Below are 12,842 nucleotides of genomic sequence, written 5' to 3'. Positions count from 1 at the left end.
CTCTGAACCCCTGAATACTCTCCCCATCCTGAGGTGGCCTTGCCTCCTGCCTCCTACTTGACAGAGAAAACAGAAGCCACCAGAGAGGAGCATCCTCATTTCTCAGCACAAATCCGTCCCCATCAGCTCCTTGTTTCTCTCTGTCTCCTGTTACAACAGGGAATTTGCCCTCCTCCATCGTAGGTCTGGTCCCCTTCTGGCTGCAGATCGCACGCATACCCTGCCCTTCCGCCTGCTCGGGAGCCTCCAGAATCCAGCAGCCCTCCACCCTCACGCTCTCTAACGCGTTCTTTCCACTATTTCTTCTGTTTCTTGTTTGACATTTTCCTATGAAGTAGAACCTACATATAGACTGGTGTACAAATCATAAGTGCAGAGGTTCTGAATGACCACACGGTGGACACACCCACGCCACCAGCACCTGATCAAAAGATGGAACATTGCTAGCACCCTGGATGCTCCTCTGCAAAACATGACCCCAAAACGAAGTGGTGTACAACAACCATTTACAATGTTACAGATTTTGTGGGGTCAGAAATTTGGACAGAGCACAGTGGGGATGGCTTGTCACTGCTCTGTGGTGTCTGCATCCTCAGCTGGAAGACTGCACGGCTGGGGGCTGGAATCATTCAAAAGTTTCTTCATGTACATGTGTCTGGCGGTTGATGCTGGCTGCTGGCTCGGATCAGCGGAGGGTCTGGGGTCTCTGTGTGGTGAGGATTTGTTCTTGGTGTGAAAGTGGACTCAGTGTCTGTGAGAACAAGGGTCTCTGTCCAGCATGAGGCTTGGGATCCAGTCCCTAGTGTCAAAGGTCAGGAATCTATTTCTCCTCGGGTGGGGGGTGGGGAGAGAACTGGGCCTGAGTCCACTATATGTCTGGACTCAGGGGTCAACCAGATGACCAGAATCAGGGCTGAATTTGTTCAGGATGTTTGTACATGGAATTTCTATTATCCGTTATTTTTCTTGGTCTCATCTGTTGGCATGTCCAGTAATTTTCGAGTGAATGTTAGCCATTATAAACGAACACTCCCAGAGGCTCTGATCTTCTCTAGAGACCCTGAATTGATTTTAGTTTCTGGTAGGCAGTTGGAGTAGGGGATAGAGAGCTGGTTTCCATCCTTTTAATGCCTGGTCTGCTTCCTGTTGGCTCCTCCTCCTCGGCTGTAGCCTTGCAGGGATCCCATTTGAAAGCCCGACTTGGGGTCCTCCTCCTTGTAGGCCCTTCACTCCACTTTTTTCTCCCTGTTAGGTGGGTCTTCTTGGCTTCTCAGCCTCCCAGGTGCTGCTCCCAGGTCGGGGCTCCCTGACCAGAAATGGATAAGCAACTGGTGGGACAGAAGGACAGAGTATCAGACACTTCTGAGCCTCCCTTCTCTCTGAGATAGGGTTTCTCAGGACTATCTTGGAAACCTGAGGCGGTCTCCCCAGGCCCCCCCACCCCGCCCTCCGGTTGTCCTAGCTCCTAACCATGCCTTATTTGTGATGTACTGTGTCTTTCCAGACCATGTTTGTTTGTTGTCTGTCTTCCCCCACCTCCATTAGAGCTGCAAGGTCTTGCTTCTCGTAAGCAGGACTGTGTCAAGCTGAGGCTGAACCTGGCACATCCTCCCCACTCTGGAGAGCAGGGCTGGACCTGCACACTGCCCCACATGGAGCATGTGATTGCTGAGTGCGTAGTGAATGAGTGAACAACCAGGAGCTGATTCACGTGGAAGATCCGAGATGGTGAGGAGGTGGAATGGACAAGTGAATGTGAGGCAGGGCGGAGCGAGGCGGAAGGGGCAAGGCTGAGGACTAGGGCCCCAGTCTGCACACCTGGATGGATGATGGGGCCTCTCCAGGGACAGGAAACACCAGCAGAGGCCCAGGTTTGGGGCAGATCCTGAGTTCCAATTTGGAATGTTGAGTCTGAGGTGGCTTTGAGGCACCAGGGTTAACTCAGGTAGGCATCCAGAACTCAAGGGGGAGCCTGGAGCTGCAGGCCTATGATGGGGTGTTGTCTGCTGCGGGTGGTGGTTGAAACTGTGGGTGTGGAGGAGATAAACCAGGAGGGGGTGAAGAAGGGGGGAAGGAGCCCAGAACAGTGCCCTGCAAAGCTTTAAGACTTAAAGAATGAGTCGAAGGGAGAGCCTAGCCTGCCAAGGGCACGAGGAGATGGGCAGAGACGGAAGGAGGGCAACAAGGAGAAGGAGGGTCTGAGAAACCACGGGCGGCCAGGCTTGTCGGAGGAGGGGGGTTAAGGAGGATGTGGATCAGTGGGACCTCCCAAGCTCTGCTTATCTTCCTGGCCCTGCCCTGAGTTTCATCAGGCAAAGGAGAGGCTCCTGGGAAGAGACCAGCTGAGGCCACCATCCCATGGAGGGATGTGGGAGGGGAGTGGGGCAGGCGCCACTGTCCTTCTGATGCAACCCGAGGAAAGTGGGGCCCGGGCAGGGCCCGTGGTGGGCTGTAGAGAGGGCCAGGCACTCGGGACCCTGTCCCAGCCAGTGAACCCCTGAACTGGAGCAGCTTTGAGCCTGGCCCACCCCTGCTTCAAAACCTAGCTGCAGCTCCCAGAGCCCAGCAGATCAGGAAATGGGTGGCTCTTGTTTGGCCTACACAGTGTTTAAAAAAATTTGAGCCAGCAGTAACAAACAGCATGCTTTCACAAACAAATCCTAATCCTGACTTCTGGTTCCTAAGAGCAGGAGGATGGAGCCGTCCCAGGCACTCACTCCTGTCTGACGGCCAAGAGTTTGAGCTGGGAGTGAGGGCCTTCCCCTGCTGTTGGGCTGTGTGGTCTCCAGTTAGCTGCAGTCTCCGCTTCCCCCCGTTGCTCACCTGTGTGCTGAGGCCCATTGTGAGAGGCCATTTAACAGAACATTTCTCCTCCTGCTTCACTCAAGTAAACACCCATGCTGCTAACAAAGGTGGGACCTGAGTGATCTGCTGAGATGGACTGTGTTTCAGGAGACAGCGAGAGGGCACGTTTCCTTGTGAAGTGTTGGTGTGGCTGCGCCTCTCATTCATGTGACCAAGAGGCCTGGATCCTGGAGATGTTTGTTTTTGACCTCTGGCCTATGGATGGAGCCCTGGGGCCTGGATTCAGGGACTTCCTTGAGCCAACCCCGGTGTCAAGGAACCTAGAGAGATCTGGGTGAACCCAGAGTGGTGGCCTTACAGGGAGCCATGCCTGTGGTGTATGGGTCAGCCAGCACCTCTGTCCTTCCCAGATCGACAGCCCCATCCTGCCTCTCTCTGACTCTACCAGCCCACTGCCCCCACTGTGGGCTTTCTCACCTCCATCTGTGGTATGCTGTTCCCGCCACCTGGTGGTTGGCTGGACCCAGCCCTCCTCTACACCCAGCCTCCACCTACCTGAATACCATCCCCTTGCAGGGCCAGCTGGCTGCAATGACCCCCACTTTGTGCTCCTTCGTGTCCCATTGGTGCTATGCTTGGGCTGGCTGCTACTCAGCCCCGGCATCCCAGCTATGGGGATTTACTCTTTATTCTACTGTGAGCTGCTTGGGGTTCAAGTCCGGGCCTGGTTCAGCACCCCCCACGCCAGTGCTGGGCCCATCTATGGATTAAATCAATAAATATTGGCTGCCTTTCCAGGTATCCCAGACTGTCTCCATGGAGAAGCTTCTTAGGCGGAGAAACTGGAATGGGCACATTGAAGCCGCCCACAGCGAGGCCAGGGCCGGCCAGCCCCTCACGGCTGCTAGAATAGCACGGACTCACTGGTGTCCCTGCCCCAGACTCCCCCCTTCTCCCGGGTTAGGGTCACTGAGGGGACCCCCCCACCCCCATACACACACCCCAACAGGGCCCTCAGACCCTTCTGCACCCCTGGCGGACAGTGGCCTTCGTATCTGGCCCATTGCCTGCTAGAAGGACATCAGCGTCTCCTCTGGGTAAGAAGTTTCATAAAAGAAAGTTGCTGCACACTTTTGCCTAAAAGTCTCTCCCACACAATGCATAGTTGAGAAACTACGTCTCAGGGACGCCAACCCCAGCCCTAAAAGATAGACTCTCCCAGGAAGCCTTTCTGGACTCGCCACGTGGTCGGGCCTCGCTGAACTTCCAGGGTCCCCTTGCCCATTGTCTCTCTGGCCCCTCTAGATGGTGGGCTCTGAGGGCAGTGTGTGAGCCCGGCCCGGGGACCTGGACGGACCGACACGGTGTGCTGAGTGAGCTGTTGAACGGCGAGCATTTATCTTTTGAAAACTCAGGACTTGGGAGTTCCTGCTCCCGAGCTCCTCCTGTCCTTGGAATGTTGTGTCCAGGGCAGGGATTGTGCTTAGAAACAGCAGCCTGTTGAGAATGCGCCCAGCTCTGGGAAGGCTGGGTTCTTGGTGTGAGAGCGTGTGCCCAGTGCCGGGAGCCGAAATCGCTTTGACGACAGCTTCTCCCATGAGTGACAAGGGAGGAGGCCAGGAGGGGAAGGTGTCCCCTGCTGGGAGCAGGAGTGGTGGGCTGAGGCTGTGAAGAGGTGTGGAGGGCAGGCGGCCCCCAGTGGCCTGTACCAGGCGCTCCCAGGGCTTCAGTTGAAGATGAGGCTGGAGTTGCAAGATGGATGGGTTGAGGCTTAGCAACCAAAGAGACTGTCTTAGTAACAGCAAGGGAGGGAAAGTCGGGGCCCTCTGCGGAGGCGGCGTTGGGGAAGGCTGCTACCCAGTGGGAAAGACGCTGTCGACAAAGTGAATTTCCAAGCGGTTATTGGAAGAATAAAACTATTTCATGTGTTTACCTTGAGGAGTTGAAACTCCTGGATCAAATCCATTATATTTAAATATTTACGCCTACAAATATGTTTGTATCTGCATAGGTCTTCCTGAGAGGATATGTAAGAAGAGTAATAATTGCCTCTGTTAGGGAGGCCTGGGGAGGGGAGGGAGGAGGGATGGGGGTGAGGCAGGAGAAGGAAGGCATCTGCTTTTCACCCACTGTTTTGTACTTTTTGAATTTTTTTGAACCATAGGCCTGTATCATATTTTCAATTAAAATGGGCAAAAGTTTTGAAAACTTTGTTAAACAGAACTAGATGCGGTCTTCCTGTGTCTGACCTCAAGCTGTTGGCCAGGGTTGGAGTGGATTTTCTCTTCTTATGACCCCTAGTGGAGGAGGGGCAGCCAGCCTGCCACCCCCGCCTTCCCCCGGAAACCTTGCATGGGCAGCAGCTGGTGGCCTGAAGTTCACTGGCCGTGCCGGGCTGGCCAGCCGGCTGGGCACATGTACCAGCTTTGTCACCTTGCTGCCCTGCTCTAGGGCACTGCACTGGGCAGCCACTTGGTCACAGGCTCGGAACCAGCTCATCCTCTGCCCACTCCTGGTTTTTCCTCATCCATCCATGGGACTTGACCACGGAGGGTCCACAGGGTGTGGCTGTCACACCCCTGCCTAGAACCAGGACCCCCAAATTACAGAACTACGCAAGCCAGAGGGCCCTAACTGAGCAGCAGATCTAAGCCCCACATTTCATGGATGGGGAAACTGAGGCTGAGGGAGGGACAGTGACTTGCACAGCACAGGACTAGAACCCTGGGCCCCCTGCTTCCCAGGCCAGAACTCTGTACCCCACCAAGGGGCAGGCGGCGTGGAGGGGCCCTCCTGCTCAGGTGGTGGGCAGAGGGTAAGGGGCTTTAAATGGGTTCTCTTGACTCCTGGGGGACCCCAGATCATCTGCCTGCCTCTGGGGCTATTTGTATGAAATCACTGCCCCAAGCCTGCCTCTGCCCACTGCCTCTCTGGGCTACTGCCCACCTCAGGTTACACCCCATCTCTTCCTTCACACACACGCTGGAACGCGATGGCTGCAGGTCCTCAGCGTCCTCAGGGAGCGATGACAATCTGAGCAGTGGGGCTGTGTGTCTCTGTGAAAGGTGCCCCGCCTCGCCCTCCAGGCCATGAGGTCCCAGAGGACCTAGCCCCCAGGTGCTCCCTGCCCCCAGGGGACAGCCCAGCAATACCTGGCACATGCCCCAGAGTCCCGGCTGGCAGAGTACCACATGCTTCAGGGCATGAAAAGGCTAGAAAAGGGTTCTACGGCCAGAAAATCTGGGACAGGCCGTGTTTACACAAGGAGAACAACTTCTTCCCATGGGCCTTCTCAGAGCCTTCAGTTTGCCGATGGCCACCGTGACGCTGCACGTGATGCTCAAACTGAAGAGACCACAGAATCCACTCAGAGCAGGCAGTGCATGCTGGGAAATGCTGGGCCCAGACTCAACTCCCACAGGGAGACCTGAGGTCTGCAGGGCAGAAGGGACCAGCGGAAACAGGTGCCTTTTGTGCACCTTAGTGCAAATTACGAAAAATGCCCCCTCAAGACACTTCCATCTGTGGGAAAATTAGCATGGATATGTTGACTTTGTTAGAACAAGACCTTCTACTGCCCTCTGCTGGAAGCATCTCATAGCAAATGCACACATCCACACTCTGCGTGGGAACGGCACCACCCTGCCCCTTAGATAGGGGACTGTTGTCCAGTGTGTAACCTAGCTGACCACTCCTGGCAGTCCTGGGTCCAAAGCCACACCAGCCCTCAGCATCCCCTTTCTGCCTGCATGATGCTCTTATGTCCCAGCTGAGTGTCTGAACTGACCTCTCACCCTCAGCCCCAGCCGGGAAACCCTCTTCTGAACTTCTCCCAGGCTGACAGAGAGCCAGGGGCTTGCCCTCTGTCATCACTGCTCCCGCCCATCACCTGGCGCATGGCAGGGTCAGATGACTGCCTCTGAACGTACTCTGTACTTATGCACTGAGCGCGCTGACGGGGAGCAGTGAGTGGGATCCCGACGCAGCACAGCCTCCAACCTGCTGTGTGACCACGGGGAAGTCCTTATCCCTCTCTCGGCCAGTTTTCCCTTCTGGAAAATGAGGCACTTGTGCTTGCTCGTTTCCAGGAGCTCAGAGAGCTCTGCCAGCAACCCCCCTGCTCCCCAAACCTGTGGAATTTTGAGAAAAGCAGGAAAGGCCTTCCCAATTGCTGATAGAAAGGCAGGCAAGAAGACAGCAAATTACAACCTGGATTTTTTTTTATTAGACTAGGAAATATAATTTATTTCATAAAAATTAATTTTGTTACAATAGGAATGCTAAACGTCATTTACAGGTTGTAGTTTACAGAATAGACAGAGGTGGGATTGGGGCCACCCCTGCAGCCCTGCATCCGGGGATATACAAGCATGTCTGCAGCCCAGCGGGGGGTCCAGCCCTTTGCCCCCAGGAGAGCTGCTCCCTGCACCCAGGCTCCTGGTCACCTCCCTCAGAAGGCCTGCTGAGGGACCTAGCTCAGCGGCCTGGTTGCTAGGGGAAGGGGACCAGAGCGCCCTGGGTCGTCCAGGAGATGGGGAGGGCCCCCCACGCCCTTGAGAGGGCAGAGAAGGCAGAGGGAGAGGCACGTAGAAGATACACCGACTGACCCTGTGGACTCAGAGGGCAAACACAGGCATGCCAGCTCCAGAAGTCCCAGCTGGGGATGCAAGGAGGGCACTGGCTCGCTCACAGGTGGGGACACGTTCCTGGAGGGGCACCCTGATGTGCCCGAGGATAAAAAGCACACACACGCACACGTGCAAGCACACCCCAGAGATGAGAGAGACAGGAACAGCTGTGCGGGTGCCCTGACCTGTGGCTCTCAGAGTACTGGCCCCTGGGGCTGCTTCTCAGGCCTGATCAAGAGGAGAGACCTCCGTGCCACCCGAGGCAGCAGTGCGGGCCGGAGCTGCAGCAGCCTCGGCAGCTGAGGGAGCCAGCAGACCCTTTCCAGGCCTGTCTGATGAAGCTGGACGGTTTAAGCTCTCCCAGGAGGTTCCAGTGGATCGTGTCTGCGCTCCAGGCCCTGGTACACAATTTCTAGGAATCAGATTAGAAATGGTACCGGGTGGCTGGCCTGGCCCCACCCACCAAGAGCTCCCGATCAGCTCCTACCCACTAGGATTCCCATCAGAAGCCAAGAATGACAGTGTCAGAACCCAAAGGGCCTCAGACAGCAGTTGCTGGGCCTTCAAGGTATAAAAAGGAAATGAGGCCCAGAGAAGGTAGTCATATGCCCGAGGTCACACAGCAGTTTAATGGCAAAGCTGGAGCTTGAGTGCTGGTCTTTGGACTCCAGGCTGCCTGTGGGCATTTGAGAGTGTGCACTGGGAATGGCACCAGTAAAGCCCCTTGCAGCCCTGGTTAGGCTGCCCTCAAGGCCAGGCCATCACACAGGCCCACACGGCTTGGGCTAGCAATGACCAGAGAGGCTAAGCCCACAGCGGACGGGCAGCTTAGGCAGGGAAGGCTCGCTGCCTTTGAGGCAACATCCACACAGGCACTGGGGTAAAGAGCTGTGGTCTCGGCCTTGGGGGTCCAGCTCCAGATGCAGCTGGCCCCTTGAGCAGCCCTGATAGAAGGAATTTCCTCTCAAATGGAGCAGACCCTTGTCTGCCCACAGCCAACCCACTCCCAAGGAGGCTGCTGGGTGGTGAAGACCCCCATAAGCCCACAAGTCCATGGCAGGGAAGCCAGGCTGGGGATGCTGGCTGGGACCGCAGCCCCAAACCTGCTGTACTCCCAGGAGATCAGACTTTCAAGGGCCAGGATACACCTGGGCTAGTCCCAGCGGCTGCACATGGACCTACTGAGGCAAGCCCTGGGGTCAGTGCCCAGAGCTGTCGGGGGGGCTGGTACCTGCTTCGCCCTGGGTGCCAAGGAGGAGAGGCCTTTGATGAGGCCTCTGTACCAGCTGCAAGATGTGGGTCCCAGCCATCGCCAGCCAGCCGAAAAGAGACCCCGATGGCCCCTTTGGAACATGCTGGAAGAGGCTGGTGAGGGGGTGGCAGCCCCACTGCTCTGGCAACCCTGCCTGTTCAAAGCTTACTTCAAGATCTCCCGGACTGCAGAGGAGGACGGAAGGGAGGTGCCTGTGGAGATCGGAGCGAGGAAAGTCACCCTCCACCCTGCCTTCTCCACTGGCAGGCGTGGAGAGCAGGCCGGCCACCCACCTCCTAGCCTCTCCCGCCACAGGGCTGCCTGCTAACAGAATCCTCAGAGCCATACCGAGGCCCAGAAGTGCAGACTTCTGCAGCTGGGGAGGCCCTCTTATCCATCCCTTCTGTTTCACAGAAGGAGAAACTGAGGCCGGGGAATGGCGGATCCTGGGTTCCTGGGCATTAAGAGAATGCCATCCTACTCCAGTCCTCCTGGTCTAGAGGCTGCTGGGTGGGGGGTGTCCTGGCTGGCCCCACCCTGGGAGTGAAGGAGAGAGGTGGCCATGGGGGACTCTCATCCCCCACTTCTTTCTCTGCCAGGGCCCCACTTTCGGGCCACGGCCCCTCTCCAGGAGCCACCAGACCACAGCACTGAAAACCTTCTCCCTGGCTCACGACTGGCCTGGCCCGCCACAGTCTCCATCCTGGGGCCATCTGGATTCCCAGGAGCCCAGAGGCGCCTGTGGGGCGTCTGCCTGGGGCTGTGAGAAGGAGGGAGGACCCCGCCCCACTCCAGACCTCAGGGCTCCTTGGCTTTATGGATTCAGTATCTGCTTAAGATTTCAGAGGGAAACACGGTACCACGGCAGAACCCCATCCAAGCCTGTACAACTGGGGAAACTGAGGCCTTGTAAGAATGTAGTCTAAGAGGGAATCACTAGCAGCAAATTGCTCCCTGTGCAAGCTCTCTCTCCCCGATTCTCTCACACTCACACACACTCACACTCACACTCGCCTGGCCAGAACCATGAGCACTCAGCCACACTCAAGAAAAGAGTTTCCTATTTTTTGTGTTGTTTTTCATTTTCTTTTTTTTTCTTAAAAAGGACTTATCCAAATATCTGGATAATAAATCATTTGCGTTTCCTAAGAAACTGGGTTTTTCTTTTCCCTTGTGGTTTTCTTCTTCTTTGAGCCTTACTAGCAGTTGAAGCTTTCTTTCTTTCTTTCCTTTTCCTTTTTGCTTTTGGACAGGAGAAAGCAGTTTGTCTGAATTGTACTTGACTCTTCAAGGAGGAAAATGGTGTGAAAGGAGAAGGGGGCTTAGGGAGGAGGGAGAATCAAGAACTGAGGAAGAAAATGAAGAGCGCAACTAAAATGTAACCCAGAGATCCGGGGCCGGGGGTGGAGGGAGGGCCCCCTCCTTGTTCCCCTAGCTGCCTCCAGAGGCCTCAGCCCCACCCCGGGTCCCGCATGGAGGTCTGAGGTCAGGAGAGACAGCAGGGGATGCAGAGGGAGCCCAGGTCCTCCTGGCACAGTACGTGGATTTCCTAAGGCTGGTCGTGGTCTGGGGGAGTGACAAGGGGAGGAGTAGAGGTGACTCCGGCTGTGAGCTGGGGGGCAGTGGAGGCCTCACTGCCCCCCGAGAGGCTGCCCACCTCCTGCCAGTCCCTACCAGCCCGCAGTTCTGGGGCAGCTCAGCAGTCCCCGTCGGTGGCCATGGCCACCAGCATCTCACTCTTGCCCATCTCCTCCAAGGCACTCGCCAGGCTGTTGAGGTCCCCGTCGTCCTGCTGCAGAGCTTCCCACAGGTCCAGGATCACACCCGTGGGGCTCGCTTTGGTGGCAAAGTAGTTCAGGTACCTGGCAGAGGGAAGGAGAGGGACACTGGGTTCCCCAAACCCTCAGCACCTCCCAGGGGCCGGGGGGTGGAGAGCGCTCCGGGAAGGGGAGCCTGCAGGCTCTGGGACCCCACAGTCCTGGATCTGAATCCCAGCCCCTCTGCTTTCTCCTGGGAAAGTCACCACTCCTCTCTAAGCCTCAGTCTCCTCGTCTCTAAAATGGAAACTTGCTCATCATCATTAATCGTCACTGCTGTCATCACTGAAAGACAATGGCCCCGGAAGAGACTGTCCGAAACTGGCACTCCAGCCTCTCTTCCTCCCACCTTCGTTCCCTGCCTGGTCTCACCCTGTGCACTCCCTTGACAGCAGGAACAAAGCCTTAGACATCTTTCTAAGTCCCACCCATTTCAAGTAAGATGTCTTCTACAGGGTATCCGCTCAATGCAGCTAATGATTTCTCAATTAGTACCACATAATAATGACTGTTATTGCCATTATGTTTATCCAGCATTTTAAGTTCTCCAGAAGAGTTCCGACATAAGATGTATTCTGTCACTCGGCAAGCGCTTCCAGCAAGCTGCTCTGTCCTGGGCCAGGAGGTGCTGACGGTGATCACACCTTGCTGGGGTCCCGGCTTTATCTGCTTCTCACAAGCACGAGGCTCCTGAAGGGATAGGCTTCTCGACAGCACACCCAACCTGAGCTCCTGATCCACCTCAGACGGCGGGGACTGATCTTGGGCGGTGAGCTGCCTGCCCCGCCTGCCCCATGGGCACAAAGAGAGGTGGGAGTGGGCTGTGGCTTGGGCGGTACAGGCCTGTCCCGACACTCACCGGTCCATGGAGAGCTTCTGTGCCAAGAGCCGCCAGTCATTGCCCCGTGAGTTGGGGGCGTCCAGGCTGTTGCATATCTTCTGGCGGATGGACAGCGGGATCTTGAAGGCATAGGGTCCCAGCTGGGTGGTGACCGTGCTGCCAGGGGCAGAGCAGAGGGCGTCCAGGGAGCCAGCAGGTGTCTGGAAGGGCAGAGGGCAAGGGTGAGAGGGGCAGAGGGCTCCTCTGGGCACTGGGCTGGGTCTCTGCCCCTCCAGCCTTCCTGCCTGGGACTGCAAGCTCCTGGAGGCTCCGGTCCCTCCCCACCCTCTGGGCAGGCTCCAGCTGCTCAGTCAAAGGCCTCCTCCCCAGAAGGTCAGCTCCCAGGGCCAGGGCTGCCTGCCTAATCCCCAGCCCTCAATGTCCTGCCCCAGACTAAGGCTGATGCAGTCTCATGATTAGGAAACCAAGAGGAGCCTCAGCCACACTCTAACCCCGTGGAGCCACTGTTACATATGTGGAAACGAAGTCTAGAAAGGGGCAGTGACTTGCCCACGGTCATATGCCAAGTTAATGGCAGAGCTGGGTGGAGACACATACCCAATGCTCTTTACATTGCGCTGCAGTGAGGGTCTAGCACTGTCCCCCTGGGTGGCCTGGGTCTTGTAAACCTCGACCTAGATTCTAGTGGTGGGGAGCCGCAGGCCTGGGCCGAGCCTTGACCTGGTACAAGGTCGATGATCCTCAGCCCCCCTAAAACCTGCTTTCATCTCCCAGGTGGGGATCGTGTCTGTCTCCCTGGTGTCTGTGAAGATTTAACGAGATAATCTGTGTCGCATGGTACAGGCCAAGCCCTGGATTGGCACTCTGTAAGTGTCAGCTGTTAGCAAAAAGTGACAGGTCCCAGCTCAGACTTGGGGCATGTCGTTATAGGAGACAGAGTTTCCACCCAGACGAGGGGGAGCCTGGGCTCTGCCTGCTGCTCCCTGGCCAGCAGTTGCCTGTGCCGGGCCTTACTTCCGCCAGCGTGGTGTGCAGCTGGAGTATCCGGCCCTCCCCTTCCACCTGCCGCACGCAGAGCTTGCAGGTGAACTCCGTGGAAGCCAGGCTGTGCCTCTCCAGGGTGAAGGTGCAGTGCAGGGCCTTCTGGCTGCCACTCCAAATGTGACAGAAGGGGATCTCCTGGGGGAGGAGGGGGTCAGGGTCAAGGAGGTGAGGCCAGCCTGCTCTGCCCTTGGGGACTGGAGGCGGAGGCAGGAAATGGGGCCAGTTCAGGCCTCTCCATCCAGATGGACAGAGGAAGAAGAGCTGGTCAACGGCCCTTCAGCTGAGAAACGGGCAAGAGAAGGCACAAGTGAGGGTGTGTTTGTGTATGTGTGTCTGGCACTGGGAAGCCTGTGGACTTCCCACAGAGGGATGTGACCATCAGAGAGCAGTGTGGACAGTCTGCCAGGCATGAACACTTGTTGAAGATGACGTGGACAGATATTTGTGTGTCGGAG

The 12,842-nt window shown here is 56.6% G+C and overlaps 1 protein-coding gene across 2 annotated transcripts in view; it reads right to left on the bottom strand.

The window, feature by feature from the left end:
• Positions 1 to 7,007: 7,007 nt before the first annotated feature.
• The window catches only part of UNC5B (unc-5 netrin receptor B), an 84,466-nt gene continuing 78,631 nt past the window's right edge, over positions 7,008 to 12,842 (bottom strand). For both annotated transcript variants that reach the window (XM_070612338.1, XM_070612336.1), the window contains 3 exons: positions 12,358 to 12,522; positions 11,362 to 11,543; positions 7,008 to 10,547 (listed from right to left, as the gene is read on the bottom strand). In XM_070612338.1, coding sequence (XP_070468439.1) covers positions 10,382 to 10,547; positions 11,362 to 11,543; positions 12,358 to 12,522 — 513 coding nt within the window. In that variant the 3' untranslated portion in view covers positions 7,008 to 10,381. The remainder of the gene's footprint in view (positions 10,548 to 11,361; positions 11,544 to 12,357; positions 12,523 to 12,842) is intronic.

This window comes from Equus przewalskii, chromosome 1 (genome assembly GCF_037783145.1).
Source record: "Equus przewalskii isolate Varuska chromosome 1, EquPr2, whole genome shotgun sequence".
Taxonomy (NCBI): domain Eukaryota; kingdom Metazoa; phylum Chordata; class Mammalia; order Perissodactyla; family Equidae; genus Equus; species Equus przewalskii.
The sequence above is the reverse complement of the archived record's forward strand: the minus strand, read 5'-3'. Positions and strand labels throughout refer to the sequence as shown.